This window comes from Callospermophilus lateralis, chromosome 14, assembly GCF_048772815.1.
Source record: "Callospermophilus lateralis isolate mCalLat2 chromosome 14, mCalLat2.hap1, whole genome shotgun sequence".
NCBI classification, from domain to species: Eukaryota; Metazoa; Chordata; class Mammalia; order Rodentia; family Sciuridae; genus Callospermophilus; species Callospermophilus lateralis.
This window is the reverse complement of record NC_135318.1, coordinates 33,946,319-33,972,985: the sequence shown is the minus strand read 5'-3', so window position 1 is coordinate 33,972,985 and position 26,667 is coordinate 33,946,319. Positions and strand designations below refer to the sequence as shown.

At 39.2% G+C, this 26,667-nt stretch overlaps 1 protein-coding gene and 1 non-coding gene across 2 annotated transcripts in view; both read left to right on the top strand.

The window, feature by feature from the left end:
• The window catches only part of Thada (THADA armadillo repeat containing), a 313,209-nt gene that overhangs the window by 171,472 nt on the left and 115,070 nt on the right, over positions 1-26,667 (top strand). Inside the window, exon 29 of the mRNA XM_076833305.2 lies at positions 2,806-2,974. Within this exon, the coding sequence (XP_076689420.2) occupies positions 2,806-2,974 (169 nt within the window). The remainder of the gene's footprint in view (positions 1-2,805; positions 2,975-26,667) is intronic.
• LOC143380846 (small nucleolar RNA U109) lies at positions 19,540-19,674 on the top strand. Its single transcript, XR_013088719.1, has one exon. It is a non-coding gene; the product is annotated as a small nucleolar RNA U109 (small nucleolar RNA).

Below are 26,667 nucleotides of genomic sequence, written 5' to 3'. Positions count from 1 at the left end.
ATGATAAAAGTTGATATGACCTTTAAGACCTCAATTTGTTTGCTTTACTTTACAGAAGAAGTGGAGTCTGGGAGATGGAGAGTATCCTTTTTTTCAGAAAGGCTGGAGATGGGCAGGGGATGTAGCTCAGTGGTACTTGCCTGGCAGGTGTGAGGTCCTGAGTTCAACTCCCAGCACTGCAGCACACACAGAGGCTGGAAACTCTTCCTCATCATTGTTAATAGAGGCCAAAGAAAGAACCTGTTTGTCTTCATGTCATCAGTTTATTGTCTTATCTCTTTAAAACAGTGTAGAATTACTCCATGATCTTAAATCTCTCTTTGGGGCTACCTAGAGGCCAGCAGTTCAGCAGTGTGCTAGCACTTGGCAAGCCATGGGCACAGTGCATCGAAACAACTTTGTGTTTCCAAAGCACCTTCTTGGAGCGCTCCCTGGAGAGCACATCAGAGAGCTGGATGTAGATTACTGTACCCCTCTCAACTGGACTGAGACTCAGAGGTTACTGGAACTTGCCAACTCAAAAAACTCAGTGTCCAAAGCAGAGTGAAAACCCAGATGTTCTAAATTTTTATCCTGGTAGTCACTAGGTTCTAAATTTTCTCACTACTCCGGCTCCCTCCTCTCAATAGCTTGCAAAATGGTAACCTGGAAATGTGTTTTTGCTTAGTGTTTATGTATACATATATGTGTAAATTCAACTATCATCTAACCTTCCATTTAAACAATTTGTACTAGAAGGAAGTTTGAAATTACATTTAATCATTGCTTTATAATTAATGTCATTTAATTAAATACTACTTTAAAAAATGGCTTCTTTCTTCTTTGGCAATTACATTACCTTTTGAGCAGTTTTGTTTTGTTTTTTAACCTGGTTATGGGGTTTAGAGAGTACCCTAGTACAGGGTATCTGAAAGCAGAAAGTTCTGGCACTTTTCCCACTTTCCATTCTTTCTCCAGTATGGATGCCAGATTCCTTTGGGAAATCATCATTTGCAAAAGGTCAGGAGCAAAAGGAGGGGCATTCTTGAGTGTAGGGTTACTGCTAATTGGAAACTAAACATCTGTAACCATGTCAGAGTTATTTGTATTTGAAAGGAAACATTTATATACAAGAGCCCTTTCGGTAACATAAAACACACTATAACACAGAGTGTGTGCGTTGGAGGGGTGGGGACGGGTGGGGAAGGACAGCCAGGGAAGCTTCTGACAAATGACTGTGCTGTGCTGAGTGAGGTCACTTGCTAATTAAATCTCAAAGCATTTTCAGAGTATTTTCTTTTCTTTGTCAAATGAAGTTTTCTTCCCCCATAGGCCAAAGCAAACATTTTACTGTGTTTGCCAATTACAAACGAAACATTTCATCATTTTAAAGGAAAAATAAGGAGAAAATGGGTGTGTGTTCAGAACCTAGTCAAAGACCAGTGGGAACTCTCTAGCTACCTTCTAGAACCTTAGCTCTCAGCGTCTTCCCATGGTATGATGTGAGACTGGTGCTTCCCTTCCCTGAAACTGCCTGTGGACTTCCTGATACACCTACCCTTTCAGGGAAAAAATCAAACTGTTTTCCACCTGTGCCTCCTTTTCCTTTCTTCCTAGTTTCTTCTTAGAATAAAATTTCTTGAGAATTCCTTTGAAGAAAGTTGAGAATCTACCCCTTTCCCCTGTAGAGTCTACCACCTTCTGATTTTTCCCACCCTTGCCCTTGGCATCTAAGACATTTCTGTATTTTTTTTTTTAATTGGATGAAAGATCACGAAGTCGAGAGAACTTACTTAAGCTAGGACCTATATTGTACTCCCCTCTCAAATAATCAATTCTGTGTCTGTGGAGGCTCTTCGGTGCACAGCTTCTGCAAAATGGTTATGGCCTCTTAGGTTCTAAGCTTTACAGAGTCAAATGGCGCTTAGACAACCTGTCTTTCCAGTGACCTTTGTAGAATCTCAAAGTACCAGTTGTTCCAGATTTAAGGCAAGGATGTAGTAACGTGCGGTCCATCTCTTGTCCTCGTAACAGTAAGTTCAGAGCACGGGGTCTGGCATTTGTGGCACTCCCAGGGTGGCCTGACCCACCGCTCACCCCTGCCTTCCACTGTTATTCATCAGCCTCTACTTGAGCCAGACACATCTACCTATGGGCATTTCAACCCTTGCTTTATACAACTGTCCTGTTTTCTTTTCATTTACTTGAATCATGCTTTCCTGATTCCCGCCCTTCCTCCCCAGACTTCCTATAGGCATAACGTCACAATTTCTTGCTTATCATTTTCCCATATTGTCTTGTGCTTTGGTCAGCTTTTCAAATCGTACCAACCAGAGCATGGGCTCCCCAGAAATACTGGTGGTGATCTTATTTTTCATTGGCATTTACCAGAGTGCTTTTTGCTCATACTAAGTGCCCAGTACATATTGTTTTCATTATTGAGGAGGAAGCCATTTTTTGCTACTATCTGTTTATTGTCTTATCCCTAAAACCTATCTACATTTAAACCCCGTATGACTTTGCTTTTGTTAAGTACACAGTTATTAGCATCATAGGACTAATTGTTTGAGAGAGAAGTCCACTATGGCAAGTCCTAGCTAACAATGCTAAAGTTGTGTTGAACAAAAGCAAAGTCACCCATAAAACTAAGACAAACACAGAGGAAGCATCATTTGGAATAAGTGTGATATAAAAAACATCATTTGGGATAAGGAGCAGCTACAGCCAACCCACTTCCTGGGTTGTTCTAGGTACAGCACTGGCATATACAAAGGCACAGATGTAGAGATGAGCACTGAATGGTCTTGTGTTTCCTTATCTTCTCAGGTGTGGTCACTCGCCTATCTACCGCTCCCGTGAAATGGCAGCTCGTGCCTTGGTCCCGTTTGTTATGCTAGACCAGATTCCTAGTACCATCCGAACTCTGTTGGCCACACTCCCCAACTGTACTGACCAGTGTTTTCGGCAAAACCATATTCATGGGGCACTTCTCCAGGTGAGTAAAGTTACTTTGTGTGACCTCTGTTGAGTACCCAAAGGTGCACATTAGTTTTTCATATACCATTAGCAGGTGAAGATTTGATATACAGGATTTTTTTTAACTCTGTCTGTACAACTTATTTCTATTGAGAGATTACCTGTCTCTCGGTATGCTTTTTTCATTCCAAACATGGATACAGTGTTACACTGTGATTCTGGCAGATTATCTTTTGCATTAAATTAAACCCTGTTTTCTACAACATACTTTTCCACTAAATATTCCTTCAGAGCATTCTGAGCTACTACTCCCTACTGAGGGTGAAACTGAGCATTCCTTAAGAGAGACAGGCTAGCCAAAGAGTCACGGGGGACAGTTATGCACATCAGAGAGAGTTTGCCCTGTGGCACAGAGCCATAGTACCTGGAAATATCAATCCTTTCTTTCCTGTTTTCTCTATGCTACAGAAGAAACTTTTTATTTTGAATAAATATGCAAGCTTATTTATTTCTGTTAAGATTTCTTCTGGAAAAAACTTAAGCACAACATATGAATGAGAAATAGACTTCTTATTGAAACTGTCCTATTTAAACCCTGTCTTGGAGACAGGCAATGTTGCATGACCCATGTGTTCACTCACACAAGGGCAAGGGTAGGGGCTATTTAAATTTGAAATCATGTTTTCAGTTTGTGAGAAGAATTGAGGATTGACCTTGAGATCCCAATACAAGTTATAAATCTGAGGTCTATAACACTGCTAACATGGAAGCCAGTGTGTAGAGAGGCTCACAGCATGGGACTCTGCAGCCAGACTATCTGGGTTTAAATCTGAGACCCACCCTTTACTCCCTGGCCATCTGTACTTTCCTTTCTGAAATTAGGGTAATGATAGCATATACGTCATAGGGACTTTGTGAAGACGAATAAGATATATAGATAATCATTATTATCATAATTTTAAGAGCCTGTCCTATAATGAAAAATAAAATTTTTAGTAACTAATTTCACTTAGATTAAAATGCAAAACAGACCTGTCTTCTCACCTGTCTTCTGTGAATGTTTTACATATTCAGTAAGTATTTAGTGAATGCCCACTCCACACTGCCTTGTCACAGAACAGTGACTTCCTTGCTTGGAAGGAGACAAGGACAAAAAGACTAGAAAATAGGCAGTCACAGTGTAGAGTGCTAAGTGCTGGGGGAGCTTGTGGCAGGGCCATCTGACTTGTCATGGGGAAGTCAGGGAAAGCATCATTGCCCATCTGAGAACTGCACCTTTAGGCAGGACTGAAATCCAAGGGTGGTGATTCTTAAATTGATCTCAGGACTTTTTTATATTCTTGGAAATCATTGAGTTGTGGAGACGGGCCACAGAGACCCAAAAATCACCATTTGCTCGGTCCTACAAGTTAGGTCCCTTATACTTTGCTGCCTCTTTGAGGACAAGGGGCTGGCAATAATGAGAGATGCAGAAGAAGCTTTTCAAAGTGCATACCACAGCAGAGCTAGAGGGAAAGGCCACATTGTCCAGGGGATCAGCCATCAGACTTTCTTTGTTGAAGGACTATTCTTGGATGAACTTTGCCAGTAGTGTAGTTGCGACTTCTCTGCTCTTTCACTGTTGTATGCATGGGCCTCCTCCCCTAGTAGTCTCCCCTCCACCTCACCCCCAGCATTCTAGCTATTTGACTAGTCTGTCCAGCAACCAAACGTGATCTGTCACCCTGTCTCTGGACTGCCTAATCTGGGGTTGTGTGGCTGTTGCCCTTTTTCCTAAATGTTGGAGCTTGTTAGAAAATAGCCAACCGTATGGGTGTTAGCTATTGTATTCATGTTTGTCAAACAGACTCCTGGCTTTATCGAGATTTGTTGAAAAAAGGAAGTCAAAGGTGTGTGCCAGGTCTTTCTGTCGTGTCCATTCAGGTGTCACATCTGTGTTGTAAGAGCTATTTCAGCCTGTGGTTCTTTATGGGAAAAGCATAAAGGGTTAAATCAGGGAGCCTCTTTTCTCTCCTTTCTTTGGCTGTGTGTTCCTTCCCCATGTAGCTGCCTTAGAAACCAGTAAATGTCTGCACCTGGAAAAGAGATGTTAGGCACTGAAGGGAATGATCATCTCCATGGGACCTTCAGAGCCAGCTAAGTAAATATAAAATTGTTGTTTTTTCAAGAGCAGGAAATCATTTTGTAATCAGAAAACAAATTCTTTCACAGAACATTTTCTTGAATTATACATTTTGACTTCTTTGAAAATGTTTACATAAATATATCAAACCTCAGAGTATTTCTATAGTATACCCTGAAAACAAGAAATGTGCTGATCTCTGAATTTCTGGGACTATGAAAGACAGACTCAAATTATAGGACATGCAAGAAAAGAACATGTGGGATTCATTTCTTAATCATTTTCAAAACCAGAGGTTCATAATTGCAATGTTGAAATGGATGGAAATAACGCACATTAGAAAAGGTGAGATTATGCAGCAGGTTTGTAAGAGCCAGGGGTAAATGACATTAAATCTCAATAAAGGCTAGATAAGAGCCATGGACATTACCTCATTTGGAAATAACACTGGCAGGGCTGCCCTCTCTTTTAAGTAGAATTAACCGTCTGTTTCCATTGCCCAAAATCTTCATGTCAGGGACATTATTACTAGGTTAGTTGTCACTCCCAAGAAATCATATTGGAGTTCAGAAAGTTCTCTTGTTTTGAGAAAGAGTTTGGTCAATAATCATGAGAAAGATTTATTCTGATTCTTGTGTATTTAATTCACATTTTAGTGTTTCATAAAGAAATGTGTAACATTTGATAGAAAAGTTTGAGTTTACTCATTTCCTGTCTCTTTTGGTTATTTTTCTGATGGTTTAAGCACATAAGAGGTGATCATGGGCATAGTAGAGCATGCAGTTGATAGCTTGTGGAAAAGCAGATAAAAAACCACTTCTGCATTTATCTGGATATGCTGAGTAAGAGGAGTCCTTTTTCTTCAATTAATCCAAATAGTCCTCCCAGTGCCATGCTTCCTTTTGCTGGTACAAACATAACCTACACTTTTCTTCTAATGCTTGTATTACATTTTCTCAGTTTTCACTAACAGAACATGTTAAACAACTGAATTCTTTTTTTTTTCTTCCCTCTTCAACTTAGAGCCTTGATTTCTGCACTTTGAGAATTCTGAGTTGAAAAGATTCTGTTTTCCTGTACAGCTGAGCAACAATGCTGCCTACTTGGCTACCAGTCCATATTAGCCATGGATGGACTTCAGATGACCAAAGCTCATGCATGTGGGAAGTTTACCCTAAGAGAAATAGATAGGCATGGTGGCACATGTCTCTTATCCCAATGACTAGGCAGCTGAGGCAGGAGGTCTTAAGTTTGAGGCCAGTCTCAGCAACTTGGCAAGGCCCTAAACAACTTAGTGAGGCCTTGTCACAAAATAAAAAATTAAAAGAGCTGGGGAGGTGGCTCAGTGAAGCACTTCTGGGTTGAATCCCTAGTACCAAAAAAATGAAAAATAAAAATAAAATGAGAGAGAGAGAAGTAAAGTTAATATTTTGGGCAGCTGTATTTCAAGTGAATTACATATGTGATTTTATCCATCTTCTTAGAAGTCCTGCAAGGTAGTACGAAAGGCATCAAATCCTTTGTTTCTGTCTCTCTAAATGAAGAAATGGAGAGAAGAATGAGAGGGTGCCATGTAAAGGCAAACTTCTCTGCTCTAGTTTATCGCTTATCACTTGACTGGTTTCCTTAAATCCAGTGTGATATGCCACCTCAACACTGGAAGCAAAGTTGGTCCATCAGTGCTGTAGAGATGGACATTGCAAGTGACAGACCCCCAGAGGAGTTACAACTGGGAAAAGACTCATTGTGTCCTCCCTCCCCTTGCTCTTGTCCTCATTTCTCTTTGTTCTTTCATTTAAGACTCCTAGCCTGGAAATACAGAATCCTCCCATGTCACCCAGGCTATAGCCAAGTCCAAAGCTGCCACATCTTCTGTAATCCCAAGGGCTTGATGAAATCTCTCCAACTTGGGCAGTGATAGGAATTATGGATCCTGGATGTGGGAGCTGATGAGGCCACCAGAAACTGGATAGAATTTGAATTTCATTTGACCGACAGGGCATGCTTACCCTGTTCGAGGTGCTGGTGAGACACAAGGAGCTTGCTGTTGAAACTCTTACCTTCCAGTATAGGGAGCTGCAGGTTAGAAGCCAAGGGAGCTCTAGTGACCAGGGAGCACATGAAGGAGAAGCAAAAGATAAAGCTGCCAGGCAAGGCATCAGATGTAAAAGGAGGCTGAAACTGAGGCCATTTCTGCTTCAGTCTGGAACACCTTGGTAGCTGTGTGTGAGGCTAGAGGGAGGGTCTTTATATGGGAACAGCAGTGCTAGGCCAACAGATAGCATGCGAATTGAAATGAAAGATCTTGATATTACCTTTATGGAAAGAAAAGCAGAACCCTGGATAAAACGAAAGGAAGGACGATTTGACCAACTTGTGTATGGCAGTCCCTGTTCATGAAGCAGGGATTGGACTACCTAGCCTTCACTCTCTGCTACAGACACAAATAGTAGAAGCAAACAGAAAATCAGTGAGAATAGCAATCTTAAGAGTAAACTTTACTGGAGTCTCTTGAGTAAGGAAACAAAAGCACACTTGTAAAAAAGACAAGTTTTTTACTAATGTTGCATCCATACTCGTGATGAAGTATAATTTAAAAGAATTATTATTTCTATCTTTAAAAAGTGTAACCATAGAAGACACCTTACATTGTAACAAAGTACAAAATTGGGAAACAAAATAAAATGCTCAAGCTGTCCAGAAATAGAACATTACTTGATGGATTCCATTTGATCACTTAGATGTTGGTCTTGGTCCATTGTTGTTTGTTTTATGCCCAGAAAATATAATTTCAGAATGGAAAATCAAAACCAAAAAGCATGAAATTATGCTGATGTCGTAAGTTATAAATGGTTTGCTTGTCACTGCTTTTTTCCTTTGGAATGAGTCATAATTTAATGGAAATGCTTGCTTTTGTCACTAGTGGTCAGATTCACGCTTCCTTTTTGAAGACTTGAGTTAGTATGAAAGGAGAAAAATATTAAGTTGCTGGGAAAGTCCCCAGTCCAAGATGGGCCAAGGCAGAGCCTCTGCAGTGGACTTCATGTGCCCAGGTGTTTTTTGGTTCTTTAGCTCTCAGGGAGCCTGAGTGTGGCCTATCGGGTGGAGACACCAGACAGTCCAAGCACCCTCATGCATTTTATCCCAGAGTGCTCAAGAAAGATTATTTCCTGCGTGTGTCTTGATGTGAAAAGGATTGGGAAGCACTGGGCTCTTAAAAAAATTAAAGAAAGAACAAACCTTGTTAAATCTTACCTTTTGGCAATATGGTCCTTACTGGATATAAGCCCAGAAAAGTCATTTTTAATTAAAATGCTACTTTTGAAGATGAATTAATCCCTTCCTTAAAAATATCCAAAAGCTTTTATTCTGCATGTGTTACTTAGGGAGCTTTCCTGGGGTATTAAAGACAGCTCTTGGCTGCCAGTTCCCAAGCATTGGCTGTCCTGTATGGTCATTGTTCACTGGCAGTGCCCTCCTGTTGTTTTGTCATGCTTGGAACTCAGGGCATCAGGCAAGGGTGGAACCTAGGGGACGGCCAGTCAGTGTTTCCCCAGGACTTTGCTACTCTTTAGAATTTGAATGGTGACAGAAGAGAATATATTTTCTCCCTGTTATTGAGTAAGAGAGAGAGAGAGAGAGAGAGAGAGAGAGAGAGAGAGAGAGCACACCATGCAACATAGGGTATGAACTATTGAGCACCTACAGAAGTTCTTCTGGAAGATGGGTGCTATTCCCATGTCACTGATGTGAACAACAAGGATGAAAGATCTGTGAGATGTCTCCAAAGTTTCAAGGATAATCAGTAGAAAGTAGAGCTGAGATTTTTCTCCCAGGACTGTTTGATGCCCTTAAGCTTGTGTACTTGACCACTCTACTATGCTGCTTCTCTGGATGAGGAAAAGAATATTCTCGGGGCAGAGTAACTCTCTCTTGGGGCCTTCGGGGTGTGGAGTGAGTGGAATTTGACATCTTCTGTTTAGTCACTTTCCAGCAGTTATTGGTGACACCGGCTGTGTGCCAAGGACTATTCTACTTGGAATACATCAGAGAACAAGAGGTAGATCCGTGCTCTCAAGATCACTGCTCTCCTGGAGCTGACATTTCAGCAGCAGAGAGACAGACAATAAGTAATGATGATATAATAAAAAGCACTAGAATTTGTTATAGTAAATATAATAGGTAAATTATATAGTCTGTTGTAAAGTAACAATTGCTGTGGACAAGAACAAGTGTAAGGTGTAAGTTGGTAAGAGGATTCAGGAATAAGTGGAAGAAGAGGGCAGATGGCAAAGTTAAATGAGGGAGAAGAATGGTCACTGTTGAAAAGATTGATTCTGAGAAAATTCCACCAAAAGACAGGGGAAAACTTTGGGAGGATATATATCTTTTTTTCCTGAAATTAGGTTGGTTATGGACATCTGTGAGCAGGTATGCTTGTGTGTATTGGAGACTGTCTTTACCATAGAGAAGTGCCAACTGGTAGGGCTAAACAAGGCCAGGGAGGACACCATTACTTTTAAACTCAAGAACTCTCTAAAGTGGTCCCAGTGCTCCAGGGGCCAAGATTCCTGGTGCCTCTCTGAGGGTCTTTCCCTTAGGGTCACTGTGAGTCAGTTCAGTCTTCCTTGGTTCTGATGAGCTCAGGCAGAAAAGGAGGTAGCCACCACATCACCTGTTCTGCTCTCCAGGATAAACTTTATCTTAACTCTTTTACCTCGATCTGAGAGATGCAGAGTAAATGTGGTTTATGTTTTTATTTAGCAAATATTTACTGGGTGGTTATGAAGTGTATAATACTGTGCCAGGTGCCATGTAGAGTACAAAGAGAAGCTAATTTATAACATGTTCTCCCCTCTAGAAACTTGTGAGCTGCTATAGAAAATTAACTCTTGACACTGAGCACACAGCCACAATCACACATCTAAGAAATGAGCCCAGGATGGGCTGTGGTGATCAGAAAAGGCTTCATGAGGACATTAGGTCCTGGGATAAACCTTTATACTACATCCTGTTGCCGAGATAAGGGACTTGGTGTGAAGTAAAGCACCAGGAGGACATCAGGAGCCGGGTACGGTGGCGCACACCTGTAATCCCAGCAGCTTGAGGACCTAAGCAATACAATGAGACCCTGACTCTAAAAAAATATTAAAAAGGGCTGGGAGTGACCTCAGTGGTTAAGCTCCCCTGAGTTCAATCCCTGGTACCTGTTCCCCCAAAAAAGGACATCAAGAAGTGTTTGTAGGGGGCCCTGAGCAAACCAGTCTATCAGGTTTGGGAGTGTGTTGGAGAGAGCAGGATATGCAGTTAGAGGGTGGGTGCAGGTCAGCTTGACTACAAAGGCCAGGCCACACAGCCTGACTGTGGGTGTATAGCATGAAAGCAGGTGCATAGCATGAAAGTGGATACAAAAGATGCTCATGTATGGACAAGACTATGTTAGCATTATCTTTCTTTTCTTTTTTAAAATTTCATACTGTTAAGTGACATGCTAAATAAAACAAAGTGGCTATTGGTAAGTAGTCTACAATATCTAAACTAAAAAGTGCTTAAGTGCTGGGAGCATGTGCTCAAAGAGCTCATTTTTGGGGAACAGATTCTGTAATCAGCTCATCTTATATAGATTCCATCTCTGCTACTAGCTAGCTGCATTTGGGTAAGTTACTGAATGTCTGTGCCTTGACTTCTTCCTCTGTAAATGGAAAACAAAACTTCATAGGGGCTGGGATTGTGGCTCAGTGGTAGAGTACTCACCTAGCAACGGTGTGAGACGCTAGGTTCCATCCTCAGCACTACATAAAAATAAATAAAATAAAGGTATTAAGTCCAACTACAACTAAAAAATAAATATAAAAAAACCCAAAACCATTCATGTGGTGGATGATTGAATGAGTTAATACTTGTACTGTGCTTAGCAAGATCATATAGTAAATGCTCTGCAAATGCTGGTTGCTGTTATTACCCCTTACTGCTACTGCCTCCACCACCACCATCACTACTTTCACTCCTGTTCAGGAGGGTTCTGTGAGCCACAAACATGTTTTAGGAAAATTAATGTTGTACCAAAATAATACTGCAAAATATGAGAATTTCTCTTGATGTGTGAGTAGGTAAGTCAATTTTCAGCACTTGACTTTATGTGTTAACATGCATCAGAAAGAGGTTCCTCTGGTGAGTCACCATATTCCTTGCCTTCCTGGAGATCATATTAAAGATCATAAGAGCCAAGATAAGCTCAAGTTTTTAAGAGCAGAGTTCCTGCCTATCAGATTGTTATTCCTTGCACCTGTTTTGTTTTGAATTACATCCTGTCCCTCAGACCCCATCAGAAACTTGATGAATCAGGAAAGGAACACTGTCACACTGTCTTGGACAAAGGACTCTTTTACCATTCCAAGGGGGAAGTTTGAAGTTCATAAAGTAGAAGGAGATACAGGATCCTCCTGAGTAGATTAATCTAGCACTTTTCCAAGTTTCTTTTTCATCTTCAGAAAGTTTGCTTTCCATGCCCTCTTACCCATCTTATTCTTATAGGTGTGAGGCTTTTTATGACCCAGGATAATTCAAAATGTACTTTAAAAACACAACAGAATAAAGCATCACACCGTGTTGTACTGCCAGTCTTCTCAGTTCCTAGAATCCCTATAAAATAAATGTCTGATGGTGTGTGATGGAATTTCTTTGATGGTTACCCATCTAGTGAAAATATAACAGAATATTATGTATTGTATGATTTTAGCATATTCCAATCTATCAGCCAAAAAGTAATATCTCACTGTTTTTACTGGTATAGCATTTTTGAGATTTCCAAATGTATATGCTTGTTCCATAATGCTTGGATTTATTTAGGGCACCCAGTGTATTCCAGTTATTAAGGACTTGATTGGCCATTTAAAAGTACTATGGTAGAGGGTAGCCATGGAATTGGCAGCCAGGTAACTTGGCAGTAACCTAGATGGCCAAAGTAAAATGAGCATATGGGCCTAAAGAAAGTTTTAAATAAGTAATAAAACTCTTTTCCTATTTTAAACCATATTATTGTTTGTGACAGTTTTATTTTTCTCTCTACTGTATCTCCATCCCCTTCACCATGTCTTCTGTGGCAGTGTCTCAACATTAGCACTGCTGCCATTTCGTGTTGTGGGTGGCCCGCCCTGGGTGTTGTGTGTTTGGTACCATCTCCCCACTAGATGACAGTAGTAGCCTCACCCCCTGCTTTGTGACAACAACAACAAAATGTCTGCATATATTTCCACAGGTTCTCTGTGGGGCAGAATTGCCTCCTCTTGAGAACCTTTGTTCCATGGTACCATGGATTGATCTTCTCCATCATTCTGTGGGATGAGGTGTGATGCAGTCTTTTAAAAAACATACCCATGGTCATGAAGGAAACCATTCCTGACCCAGGGACAGGGTTTGGCTCAACAGGCTTCAAGGAACTACGGACAGAAATAAAAGAAGAGGAGGAAACAGAAAACTCAGACTGGAAATCACAAAGGGAGTTCTCCTGGGGGTGTTCCTGCTCCAGGGAGGTCACGCTCTTCCTTCGTCCCTCTCTCCCTCCTGACCCTTCCCAGCTGCTCTCCTCACCCAAGTGCTGTGAATGTGTAAGCTTTCTTTTCAAGTCATAGCTGCTTGGAGTTTGCTTCATGTCCTGTCCCAGCCTGTCTCAGATGCACTTGCACAATGCGTAGCTGAAATTTCGTTCTGCCCTCCCCAGGCTGCAGGAGCATAGTAAAAATTCTAGGCTCTGTTTACCTAGGGGACTTTAGAAAGTAACACACAATTAGAATTTTCTCACTTCTTGTACTTGAGACACCAATGTGTTGCCTGGTGCAATTGTTGTCTATTTCATTGAGCCTTTCCCAGTTGGAGCAGAGGCTGTGAGGAATCTCCTCTAAGAACAGAGGCTCTGCTGAAAACTAAATCCATGACATCAAAATTTGTGTTAGATACAAAGCTTTCTCCAGATTCCCAGATTTAGCCTTCAAAAAGGAAACTAGAGAATAAATCTAGAAATACATGGTGGCAATTGTAATTATATTAATTTTATTTTTATTCCTAAATGTTGGATGGGCTATATCTGAAAATGTCTTGTAAGCCAGTAATAAGTTTGTGACTTGATTCTCAAAAATGTTACGATATGTAAAAAAATAAGGCTTTTAAAGCCACATCCTTATACAACTTTTAGAAATTGTCAGATAATTTTTGAGCATGCTTTCCTTTGTTTAAAAGAGAGGGATAACTACATGTATTGCAATGGAATCTTTCTGTTTGGGATCAAGACATTTGTTTGAGAAAAAATAATCAAGTCTTACCTGAATTCCTCTAGTTGCTGTCAGTAGTATGCATTTCCTGTTCCTCTTCACATCGTGTAAATTGGGTTGATAATCGAGGTAAGGACTTGCCCTCACAAATGCTCACATTTTTTTTTTTTTTTTTTTTGCCAGATAAGGGTGGACTGTTGCCTTCCTGCTTCACCCTCCACTTTTTTTTTCTTATTAATGAATGTGATATGTGTGATATGCTTGGATTGGAGCAGTTGTTAGGTGTGTACAGGTATCAGATGTTTTAATACTGGACTGTGCTCGTATTGAATAGGTAATTCTGTGTTCATGAGGAGCTCAGTCATTTTCCTATTTGGGATACATTTTTAATCACTGTAAAGTGAAATTTCTGATGAGAGGGAATATTTTTCATTAACCTCCTGAGAATCATATTTCTAAAAAGGGGTCTAAAATTGTTTGCTTGGAGATATTTTTTATGTCAAATGGATTTAACAGGTTTTTTTATTGTGACTTTGGAGAGTTTACAAGTGCCAGAAAATTCCATCACCTTTGTTAATCTTCAAAGAGATCAGTATAATTAACTGATCTCTGGCATGTGCTGTTTGACTTTTCTCCCCTTATTCACTGCCTTTAAAAATTCTTTACTTGTAGACAGTAAGACAGGTTTTACATGTTAGTTTAAGTTCATTTATAGCAGGTAAGCTTTATGCCTTTCCTTTCTTCTTGGGTTACAGGATACATAGCAATTTTAAATCTAATGTGTTTCTGAAATGCAGTATCAGTTTCCTGCTTTCTAAAGATTTTTTTCAAATATGTGTTATACGTACTTGTCCAATTACCAAAACCATTCTTAGGCTGAAAAGCAGTGTTCACTGACCACTTTATTTAAGAGGAAATTTAAATAGTCATCAGGTCTTATTTTCTGATGTATATTTAGAGAACAGAGATACAAGGTAGTAATTTATATTAAAATTCATGATTTTGTTTTGTGTTTGTGTATATATAAGATTAAGGTCCTACAAGTGTGAGCCCATATTCTTCAAAGGAAACTCTGAGTGTGACTTAGTGATGTAATATAATCCACACCCACCAATCCAAAGGGCATAATGTGAAAATTTCTAGAGAAAATCAATACCAGTCCCTTTCTACCTGTAATTCCTGAGCAGTGGTGGGCTCTTCGTGGCCTGATTAAAGGAGGAGGGCCTTAGTATTCTATATGTCTTAAGATTATTGTCTTGCCTATTCTGGGTCAATGTATAATTTACTTTGTTAATTTCCCCTGGTCCTCACTTTCTCCCTTTGTTGCTTCTCTAATTTTTACTCTTTCTTGCTCCTGAAGGAATGCCCAGAATGAATGGATATGTACAATTTCCGACCACACATCCATTTCAGAAATTAAACTTTCGATACCATTGCATTGGTCACAGTGAATCTTGTCATTTTAAAATTCATATGTAAACCAACTCTTCTATTTAATATTTCTTGATATATTTTTTCATCTTTTTTATGTTCATTTCTCTTGTCTCATTAAGTTTTAATTTTAGTGTCTCTTATAAACAGCATATATCTGGTTTTGTTTCTATATACAATCTGATGGTCACTGTCTCTTTTTAAATAAACTTTTTACTTTAGAATAGTTGTAGATGTATCAACAAGTTGCAAAGATAGTACAGAAGGTTTCTGTATATCTCTCACCCAGTTTCCCCACTGTGACCATCTTATATTACAATTTAACATTTGTCACAATAAAAGAAGCAATTGGTAACTTTGTTGTTACCTAAACTCCACACATTTTTTTAAAAATTTTACTGATTTTCATCTAATGTTCTTTTCCTATTCCAGGATCATCTTCAGGTTGTCTCCGTAGAGTCCTCTGATCTGTGACAGTCCTCTAGTTTTCAGTTGTCTGTGTCTAGTGACACACAGGAGTGTTTCACACTACCATGGAGTTTTCTATCTGCAACGAAGGGATTTTTTTTTCCATGCCTAGACTTTTCCCCAAAACCTGCCCCTTATTTCCTCAGGATAATTCCATTTTTTTGCTTATGGCTTTCATTCTTTCCATAATCATTTGACTATTCTAAACACATTGATTTTATAGTCTTTCCAAGTTGTTTCCTGCAGTTCCCAGAGCATGAGTTCTGCCTGTTCTGTCTGCTGCCTTTCCTGAGGGTTGCAGTTGCTTTTTAGCTCATCTCCAGGAGCCGCTTTTGTTGGCATTTCCTTGTGCACTGGAAGGTGGAGGCAGTTCTGAGGTGGTGCTGCCTTTAATCTTTTAGGGCCTTCCCTGCAGGTTTCACAGGTCAAGTCCGGTGTTAGGCTGATAGTTTGTTTCATACTGCATACTCACCTCTCAAACCCGGAATTCAGCTTGTGCATGAGAAACCAGTTATCCACCTCTGGCCCCAAAGGGTAACTGGATTCCTTGCTATGGCCCCTGGCCAATTGATGGCATTTTCTAGTGAATAGAGCAGTTTTTCATGGCTGCAAGCTTTGTGTGGGTTCCCGGCTCAGGATCTAATACCCATGGGTCATTCTACCTCATTTATCACTCTTTGCTGTGGCTCTGAGTTCCTTCTTTGTGTCTGGTACTTGGAGATTTCCTTTCTTGCTTTTGAGCTGTACATATTTAATAATTTTTTTTCTATTTAAAACATATTATTTATTTGTGTTTAAAGCAAGGGGGGAAGACCTCAGTTGAGCATTATTGACTGAATTTCCAATCCCTCGGAGTCTGGGTTAGTGGCACATATGAATGCATATTAAATATTCAGATAGGAGAGGACTACTCACAGACCCTAAACAGTTCTGAACAGTTCAGGGTTTTGCCAAAGGCATTTTCAGTTCCTCTGTCTGGTAGCTCGGTGGAGATGCTGTGTCTACGCTGACTCAGCACTACAGACCACGTCTTTGACATGATTCCACTCTAGTCACAGTGTTGAACCCATAGGTGGCCTTTCAGCTGTGGACTCCATGAAGGAGGAGAGAGGTCTTTGGAGACCTAACTTCCTTTAGGCTGCTTACAGTAGTCCACTCACCACTTAAATTCACAGTGTGTGGCACAAGTGGGGCTCCTATGGGACTTGCTAAATATGAAGTCACATGAGCAGTTAGGGGCCAGAATCCATGAATCTTAATTCTTAGGACAAGTTCTTTTTCTAGCATAGCCTACTTGTAGACCTCTCTCCCTTTGAGTGGTGAGGGTACAAGACCATGCTGTGTGTGTCAGATGGTCAAAGCCTCTTCATTTGAGTGTGGCATTTAGGTCTCAGTAAAGTAGCCACAGAGGCCTCGAGGTTGACTCCAAGCAAGTATTGTTGTTTGCTTCTGAGACAGAATTAGGCTGTGTTCAGTAACATGTAGGCTTCGGTAACTGAAGCTGAATGTTTAGAAGGGTCTTTATCATCATCTGAGAGTGCTCTAGTAAATCTCAGACACCAAATTTAATTTGGGAATGGGACATTAATTCTGTTTTCAGAATCAAGAGAACTTTGAAAATGAATTGAGCTAACTGGAGACCATTTTAGAAAAGCAATGATTTTCGTGTGTTTTAGATCTTAGCTCCATTGTCTCAGCTGCTTGAGGAGCATCTTCTGGGGTGTATGCAACAGTGCCTGTACCCCAATAGTCTATGTGTAGCAAGACAGGAGGAAGGTGTGTGCTTTCTGAAGTGTATCTTTACACACCAAATAAAGCAGGAGAGGGTTTGCTGGGTATGTGTGGAATCCCTAGAGAGGATAGACATAGAGAAGGGCCATTCTGTTTTCTACAGGTACGATTAGATTGTAACTATGCTATAAATATTGGCTCTAGGGGCTTCCCATGTTGATCTGGCTTCAGGGGCCCGTTTTAGATTTAAACGTCTTACAGTGGGGTGGTGTTTCTTGTGTTGGGTTGTGAACACTGACACTGATTTCACAAAATTCTCTTGCAGAGTGCCTTTTTGCTTGCTTTACTTTGTTTTCTTCATTTTCTTAGAGACCTTACTGGTACAGGCTGGGGGCTAATTTGCCTGTTCTCTCTTACCACTGTCAGCAGTTCTATAACAGGATTAAAGGGACACCTCAATTTCCAAAAATAGAAGTTCAAGAGTTTTACTGCCCACCAGAGGGAAGGTCAGAATAACCAGCATTATATTCTTTTGGCATACAGATATTTAGCTTCCCACATTGTGGCCTTGTGTATAGAAAATGAAAACAGCTACAAAATTTTCCCTGGTATAAAATTTTGTTGAGGTTCATGCTGACTTCACATTAACTCTCCTCTTTTGGAAAGAATTTCATATAAAGTAGTTCATCTGGAATGTCTTCCAGTAATTGAAATACCAAGAAGCTACCCTGATAAAGTATAAATCAGATAGGGATCCTAAGTATACTTACCATTTTAAAATTTAAAAGCCTATAAAGAATATACTGTGTTTTATTACAGTTACTTCATGGTAACTGCTTGGAATGTACAGTCTGTAATCTGGCACTGTTTTTGTTTGTCTGATTGAAGAGTTTTGTCAACAAACCGGATTATTTTGTGGATAGAAGGTAGTATAGTGGGAAAAGATTTTGGAGCCAGGAAAACATGGATGTGATGTTCTCTTCCGCGTTTTCTAGATATTTGACCTCAGGCAAGTCATTCAGACTCTGAGCTGAACCTTGCCCATCTGCAAAATTAGGGGAACACATAATTTGCAGGGTTTCTATAAAGAGTAGACTTGTTATTATATGTACAAATTCCCAGTATAGTGGCTGGCTTGGTACATTTTCTTAGTAAATGGTAACTGTTATAATGATGAATTTAAAATAACAATATGAAAATTACTGAATATAGAGAGAAATTTTTAAAAAATCAATGGACAGCTATTGTATGGGTGTTTTTTAGTCCTGTGATTATTTATTGGAAAATAAATCTTGTACCTTAAGCTATCATAGTCTTACACTGAATTTCAATATGTAGTTGCACTTGTTTTCTAGATTTTTTTGTGAGCTTATCTCTTTATGTATTGATTGCTCACAGTAGCTTTATGTTTTATAATTTGATAGGAATTAATTCTCTCTCATTGTTTGTCTTTTCTTGTACCTTATGGACTTTAAATCAACTTGTCTAATCCTGATCCTCAGTTCTGTTGTCATTTTTCTTTGTTAGCATGATTAAGTTAATGTATTAACTTATAGTATATGTAACATCTTTATTATGTTGTCCTAATTAAGAAAGGAGATTTGTCTCCTTTTGTGTTCCTCAGTTGCATTACATTTTAAAATTTTCTTCATGTAGAGTGCATATTTCTTTTTACATTTCTTGTTATCAGTGGGTACTTGTGATTGGTGGGTTTATCTTGTGGCTTGTGCTGTCTTTTTTTAAAAAATGATTGACTTCTGTGCATTCACTTTATAATAATATTAGTCATCACTTGTATCACACTCTATGTCAATCACTTATGTGCACTGATATGTATTTGCTTATTGAATCTTCATCCTAATTCTAAAGAGTGAATACTACTATTTAAACTGAAGCTCAGAGAGGCTAAATAACTTGTACAAGGTTATACAGCTAGATTCAGGGTTTTAGAGCCTCTACTCCTAACTTTTCTATTAGACTGTACCTTATTTATAATAATATCATTTGTAAAGATCCTTTGTTTTCCATTGATTCTCTTAGATGCTCAATAAAAATACTGCAGCTTTTTTGATGGAACTAAATATTAATAGAGATTTGAATGTTAATTTTCTCCAAATTAAAAAAGGGTTTAATGCCCACCCACCTACCCTGCAAGAGACAGTGAGAGTTGGATCACAACGTGCTTTGGAATGTTCCTTTTGTCAGTGATTCCATGATGAACTGGGCATGGTGGTGTGTGCCTATAATCTTAGCGACCTGTGAGGCTGAAGCAGGGGAATCACAAGTTCCAGGCCAACCTCAGCAAATTAATGAGGCCCTAAGCAACTTAACAAGAGCCTGTCTCAAAATAAAAAAATTAAAAGAGCTGGGGATAGTTCTGTGGTAAAGCTCCTCTGGGTTCTATCCTCAATATCTCCACTGCCAAGAAAATGTCTGAAAAACATAACTAAGTAGTAAATATGCTATGGCATTAAATACACAAATATCAGTATAGAGCCACATACAATATTTACCTAACTTTCTAGATAACTGCCTAAAAGGAAATAATCCAAAATGTTCACAATATTGCATGTGGAAATGTCTGCCCCTCATTCCTTCAGGGGCAGGAATGCATCCATAACATACTACATTAACAAAGAGGTTCTCAGGGCTGCCAGCCTTACAGTAGAGGCTGAGTGGTAGTATATTTCTCCTACATAAAGAAAAACAAAGTGTTCACAGTAGAGATTCATTATAGGCTTTTTAACCTAATCAGTTACTAAAAGATAATTTTAGATGTAAAATAGAAATTACTGGATGTGAATAATGAGTTGCATCAAAAGACTAAGCAGGCCAGGCATGGTGGCTCATGCCTGTAATCCTAGTGAAGTGGGAGTCTGAGGCAGGAGGATCTCGAGTTTGGGGCCAGCCTCAGCAAATTAGCAAAGTCCTGAGCAAACTTAGTGAGGCCTATCTCAAAGTAAAAAATTAAAAGAGCTAGGGAGGTAGCTCAGTGGTAAAGCATCCCTGGGTTCAAGTCCCTCAGTACCAAAAAAAGAGAAAGTTCTATTACGCTGTTGTTTGTTTTGTGGTGCTGGGGATTGAACCCAGGGCTAGGCAGATACTGTACTGCTGAGCTACCTGCCCAGCCCCTCCCCCCATTAATCTATTTAACTAGTTAATTTTTACTTTATTCTGTTTATTGCAGGCCTGGGGTTAGAGCCCAGGGACATTTCTGCCTCTGAGCTACATCCCAAGTCTCCCCCACTCTTTTTTTTTTTTTTTTTTGGAGACAGGGTCTGCTGCTTCCCTAGACTAGTCTGGAGTTTGCACTCCTCCTGCCTCAGCTTCCCAAGTTGTTTCTGATTTGTTTTGTTTTGTGTGCCCAGCCATGTTTAAGTAATAACATTTTAAGTAGGCACAGCACCTGTTTTCAACCTTCAAGGAAAGAATGTTTCAACCTTCAAGGAAAGACTAGCTGCTCTTTTGTTTAAATAGATATCTTGTGAATTACAGGTGTGTACTATCATGCCCAGCCCCCATTAATCTTGTTGAAGTTCAAAATTTTGGTAGGAATACTGAAACTATTGAGCTTTTTAATTTTTTAAATTAATTAATTGTGTGTGTGTGTGTGTGTGTGTGTGTGTGTTGCTGAAGATTGAACCCACAACCTTACCGCATGTTAGGTATCAACTCTATCAACTGAGCTATATCCTTACCCTGTTTTGGTTTTTTTTCGGTACCAAGGATTGAACTTGGGCACTCCACCACTGAGCCATATCCTCCGCCCTATTTTGTATTTTATTTACAAACAGGGTCTCACTGAGTTGCTTAGTGCTTTGTTGTTACTGAGGCTGGCTTTGAACTCTCAATCCTCCTGCCTCAGCCTCCTGAGCTGATGGGATTATAGGCGTGCACCACAGACTCCCGTCATCTCATCCTGTTTTAATTCTTGAATCATCATTTGTAATTTAGGAATTATATATTGTCTAATTTGGTTTTTTAACCAAATAAAATTATGTGAACTTCTCACAATTCCTTTGTATGTTCACATGGCATTTAACCATAAATACTTAATATAGGATTGTTGGGTGAGTGAATTACTCAAAATAGCATTAATCTATAATTAATAGATTAATGATATTTTGAGTAATTCAAGGATACGATACTATTTTCTTCTTTTCCTCTGCTTTTCTAGCGTTAGAAATAAGTGTGTCTAGGGTAAACTAATGGGGAGTTTAAGTACATATTAGGTTAGTGCTCTACTTTTGTCTCTTGGTAGTAAACTCTCAACCACTGTTTGTTTTTTTGTTTTGTGTTAGTTTTGGTACCAGGGATTAAACTCGGGCACTCAACCACTGAACCACATTCCCAGCCCTATTTTGTATTTGATTTAGAGACAGGGTCTCACTGAGTTGCTTAGGACCTCACTAAGTTGCTAAGGCTGGCTTTGAACTCGTGATCCTCCTGCCTCAGCTTCCCAAGCCATTAGTATTACAGGTGAGTGCCCCATGCCCGGCTTTGACCACTTTAAAATACAGTTTAGATAGCCTGTTTTCTTTCTGGTGAAATGAAACAGGAATGTTGCAGAGCAGAACAGGAGAACTCAAGTTGTAGAGACCCCTCTGTTGGCTGTTGATTTGGTGGAACTTTGGGGACCTTCACATCCTATAATTCAAGTTTTCCAAGTGTAGAAACCCCTGACCTTAGAACTCCAGGTTTAATGGCCTCTTCAGCTCTTACATCATTAAAAGGAGTGAGATTTTTCTGGATTAAAGAAGAAATCTAATTAATTTGAATTTTACTGTTTTAGAATTTTGTTTTAGTGTTGTAATTCAGATATTATAACTGCCTAAAAATTTACCTTCATCCATGCTACTCATTATAAGTGAATTTTCTAAATGTCTTTAGGTTCTGAACAGAAACATTACTTGACAGACATTTGGGGCTTTTTAGTGTTCGGTTTGTTTGTTTGTTTGGTGCTGAGGATTGAACCCAAGACCTCCTCCTGTATGGTAAGCACATGTTCTACCACTTAGCTTCACCTCCAGCCCCTCATTTTAGTTTATATTACCAACCATATTTAAGTAATAAGCTATTGGCTCTTTAAAACTTATTTTTGTTTAACAGATTTAATAGTTTTATTTTGTTAAATAGATTTCTCATGCATTCATATTTATTTTCTTCCCTGTTACTTTGTTTTAGCCAGAAGTGTTACTGTTTTTAGATATTTACCACTGATGGGTACATTTGTTTAGCTGAGCACATAGTCATTGTAGCCTACCAAGGAAGTTTATATTGTGAGGGTGACAACAGGTGGCCAAAAGATGGGAGAATGTGTTTGGATGAGTGGTGACAAAAGCTCAACACTTTGGGTGGAGTTATCGCAACACATCAGAAAGAAATCCAGGATACATTGCGAGTGCTGGGCCTGGGTTTTATAATCTTTTGCTGGCTTGTGTGTGAGGGTAGACATTTAAACAATGGGAAAAGTTAACCCATAAACATAGCTGCAAAATGACAAGTGATTTCTTAGCACACCAGACAAGGGAAATGATAGCAGACCCTCTTAGCAATTAAGTGGCCAAATTGTGTGTGGAGGTTTGGCAAACAGACGGATGTAATTCAGTTCATAGACAGTAAAACAGTTTTAGTCAGGGAAACTGTGAAGGTTTAGTTTATTTTGTTTGCCAAAGAGTTGATATATTCAGGAATGCATTAACAAAGGAATCAAAAAAAAAAAAAAAAAAGAGTTTGAAGATCAGTCTGTGACCTCTCCCATTTGTAGCAGAAGATTCACAATTTTTAATTATTTTTTCTTTATTTTTGTAAGAGCACTTTCTTTTTTTCCTGGATATTTTTTAATATAAAGAGGCAGATTCGTTCCCTCTCCTTACAGAAAGCGAGCACTGCTATTTCTTATCTTATCAACAATGAGGACCTCCGGTTAACATGTTGGGCCACTGTGGGAATTCTGTTGTTTAGTCACCAGTTCAAAAGAATGTTTAATATCCTTTTAAAAACAAACGTGATGTAACAATCTTATGTAATAGAATTATTTATTGGGTTATTGCAAGTGTAATTAGTGTTAAAACTCATCAAGCTGTACATTTCAGATTTGGCACTTTAAATTGTATTTGAGTTTTAAAAAACCTTGGGAATCATGGTGAGGGCTAGGGAATTCTGATAATTTGGGGGATTACATTCTTTATAATAGTTATGAAGAGGATGTTCTTTATCTTAAAAGTTCTTCTAAGACTAAAGCATATAATGAATTAAAAACAAAGGAATATTTTCAAAATCTACCTTCAAATCGCTACATAGAATACTTGGCACAATTGAAAGTGCAGAACTGAAAAAGAATGTGTTGTGGGCATGTTTTCCAGCATTCACTTCAAAGCAGAAATGTAGTATTCCTTAATCTTGTTCTTTGATGGTGATGCTAGCTCTTTTGTGCTGTCGAGTTTACCTTGGCCTGAGTGCTGGCAATTAAATGGCACAGTAAAGATTACTGGAAAACATTAACTTGTTATTGTTCGTTCACCTCGTGCTGAGGTTGATGGGAAGTGGAGTTTATTAATAGCCTCGTTTGTGCATTGATTTTGCAATCTACTGGGTTTCGGGGATGAATCTCATCAAATGGGCTATTCATTATTTACATTTGAAGCTTTTAGCTTAATAGAGAATGGTTTTATCCTTTTGAAAAATGTAATATTGAACATAGTTGTGATATACCCCCATTGAAACGTTTGTTTTTAAGTGTTCTTGATTAAATTGACTTCCTGTCATTTGTTTAACTTTATCTTTTGGATATTCCATAAGGATGATCTTTCACTTTTTACATTCCTTTTCATTTGATTTAATTCACTGATGTTTAATCTAGAACAGTCTTCATGTTTTCAATAAGTATACTCTCAACCAAGTATTCTTGAACATTTGCAGTGTTCCACATGAAACTTTTGTTTCTGAGAAGGATGTTCCAGTATGTCCCTGCTTGAAAACAGGCCTGCTGCTTAAATTTTCATAATGCTCAATCAGATGCAAACTGCTAACCGAGTTTAGCCTGATGGTGAAGAGCACGGAGTCAAGGTAGTAATCCATGGGGATGAAAGGAAGTTGACTCTGGTCTGAGAAATTTAGGTAGACCAGGTAAAACAGTTTCTGGAAATCTGGCCAAATTGCCACTTAACTGCCTTATTCTTTCAGGCCAAGACATAAACCCTAAGTTTTTATTCTCATTCTTCTTATTAAATGCTTGGCATGTGCAAAGTCCAGGATTCCATCCCCAACATTACCAAGAAAAAGATATGGAATTTTTAGATCTTTTTTTTTTTTTTTTAAGTTGGATGGGTATGCTGGCGGTAGTGATGCACACCTATAATCCCAGCAACTCAGGAGGCTGAGGCAGAAGGTTCACAAATTCAAAGCCAGCCTCATCAACTTAGCAGGGCCCTAAGCAACTTAATGAGATCCTGTCTCAAAATAAAATAAAATAAATAAAATGACTGGGGATGTGGCTCACGGTTAAGTACCCCTGGGTTCAATCCCCAGTGCCAAAAGAATAAAAATAAAGTTGGATGGTGCCTTTACTGTCCAATCTGTAAGATTTTAATTGAGTTCCAAGTGAATGTTCAAGACTGTACTAATTAGGCACTAGATGGATATAAAAGAGCATAAATTCATCACTGGAACCTTAAAGCTTGACTGGGGAGACATAACCAATAGACCTTAAATAGAAAAATTAGACTGTACAGCTACAAAGTATTGGTTTCAAGTGCAAATTAATTGTAAGTTTTTACTCAGCATGACTGGAACAGGCAGGATCTTTGTGGCCTAAATGATCCAGGCCTCTGGTTTTTAGGACACTGAAAAAAATAGGAGATTTGATAGGTTGTCAGTTTTGCCCACACTTCCCCAATGCAAGAGTCACTTGGGGCATTATTTGAAATACAGATTCCCAAGCTTCTTTCCTAAGGTTTTGACTGTGGCAGTCTGAGGTTGGACCTCAGAATCTGCCTTGTTCATTGGCAATGTAGGTGATTCTTGTGATCAGGCAAGTTGAGTGGAAGAGAGGGACTCAGTGTGCAAAATGAGTATAAGAGACAAGTGATTCTTGTGTCAAATTCGAGGAATAACAGGTTTATCCCCAAGTGATGAGTATTACATATCAGCAAGAAATGTTCCTTTGAGGTTAAAAGAGAAATAAGAAAATCCTGACATTTCTAAGTTTCAGCAATTTGGTGGACAAAAAGTATTCTGGATTTCATTTCATCACTTACTTTCTATCCCAAACCCATCCCGCTCTAGGGAGGGTGTGCTGCTGGTTATTCATGTGGAGAGCAGGCGGAAAGACATGAGTAAGGAGGAAGCTTTTGAAATAGTTCCTGGTATTAGCTTGGCGGTTGCAAGGAGGAGACTCCTCCAAGTTTAAAGGGCAGCTGGCAGGACTCTCCAAGGCAGGAGTGGAGGAAGCAGGAGACAGAGTGAACAGTTTAGCAACATAATCTTTCATGGTCACGATCAAGGGGCATGAAGTAAGAGTTGTGAGAAATGAAACCAAGAGAACAAAAATAATTATAATTACTTACAACACATCTTCTGAGGATCAAGGAGGTCAGCAGTGCAGGACCTATGACTTCTTCATCTTGAGAGACAGAAAAAGGATGAAAATATTATTTCCGTTTTAGCTTTTTAAGAGGTGCCTTTGCTGTGGACAGTGAACTAGAAAGGAAAGTAAGAGGATTGGAGTCCAAGGTTTTCTGACCTACGATTTTAGGTTGCATGACTGTTGGGAGGATAAAGAAGAGCAGAAAAAATGCCTTGATATTGAGTGGAGGTGGTGAGTTAAGTTGTAAAATTTTGAGCAGACTTCAACATAAGACAATGGAGAGAAGTTACCAACTGTGTAACAAGTGGTGCGGATGGCGATGATGGAGGCAGGCTGCTGAACAGGTTGAGAAGGCTCTTAGCTGGGAGCGGAGAGAAGACAGATTCTGTATGGCAAGAAAAGTTGATGGTTCAGCACAAGTGTGTGATGTAAGAATAAACTTTTGTATCTCCCTAACATGATGCAGGTGACATACTGATCGTAAGAGTCTCTACCACATCTTCTAAAGTCTGCAATGGAGACCTTTCCTTTTCTTTTCAGTAAAACTTTCCTGAAGATTTGCTGTATGCCATGCCCCCAATATAGTAGTAGAGAGGTGGGAAACAATGGATTTTAGAAAAGCAATAGAGCAGGCCTTCTCAGTCCACGCAGACATTCCAGTGTCTCAGAATCACTTGAGAATTATTCCTCCCTCAGTTACTGCATAGTTCCAGCTTGCCTCTTGTTATAGATGTTATAGTTCTAGCTTGCCTCTTTTTTAATCAGCACCTTATACTTGTTGTCCTCTCCCCCCGCCTTTCTCTCTCAACTTTCCTCTCTCTCTTTCTCTTTGGTAAGGGATTAAAAAAAATCAAAATGGGCTTCTAAGAGCCTTTAACTCAGGAACCAAAGTATCAGTTGGTTAATCTAAAGTAAATGTGTAGTTCATCCATAGACTTTTTAATAGATGAATTCTATAAACAGAATCCAAAACACATCTCAGAAATAATATCAAATACAGTATTATAATATCAAATCATAGGGAATTTTTTTTAAAGGCATTAAGGACTTAATGCCTTTATTTGGTTTTATGTGGTGCTAGGATCGAACCCAGTACCTCATACTTG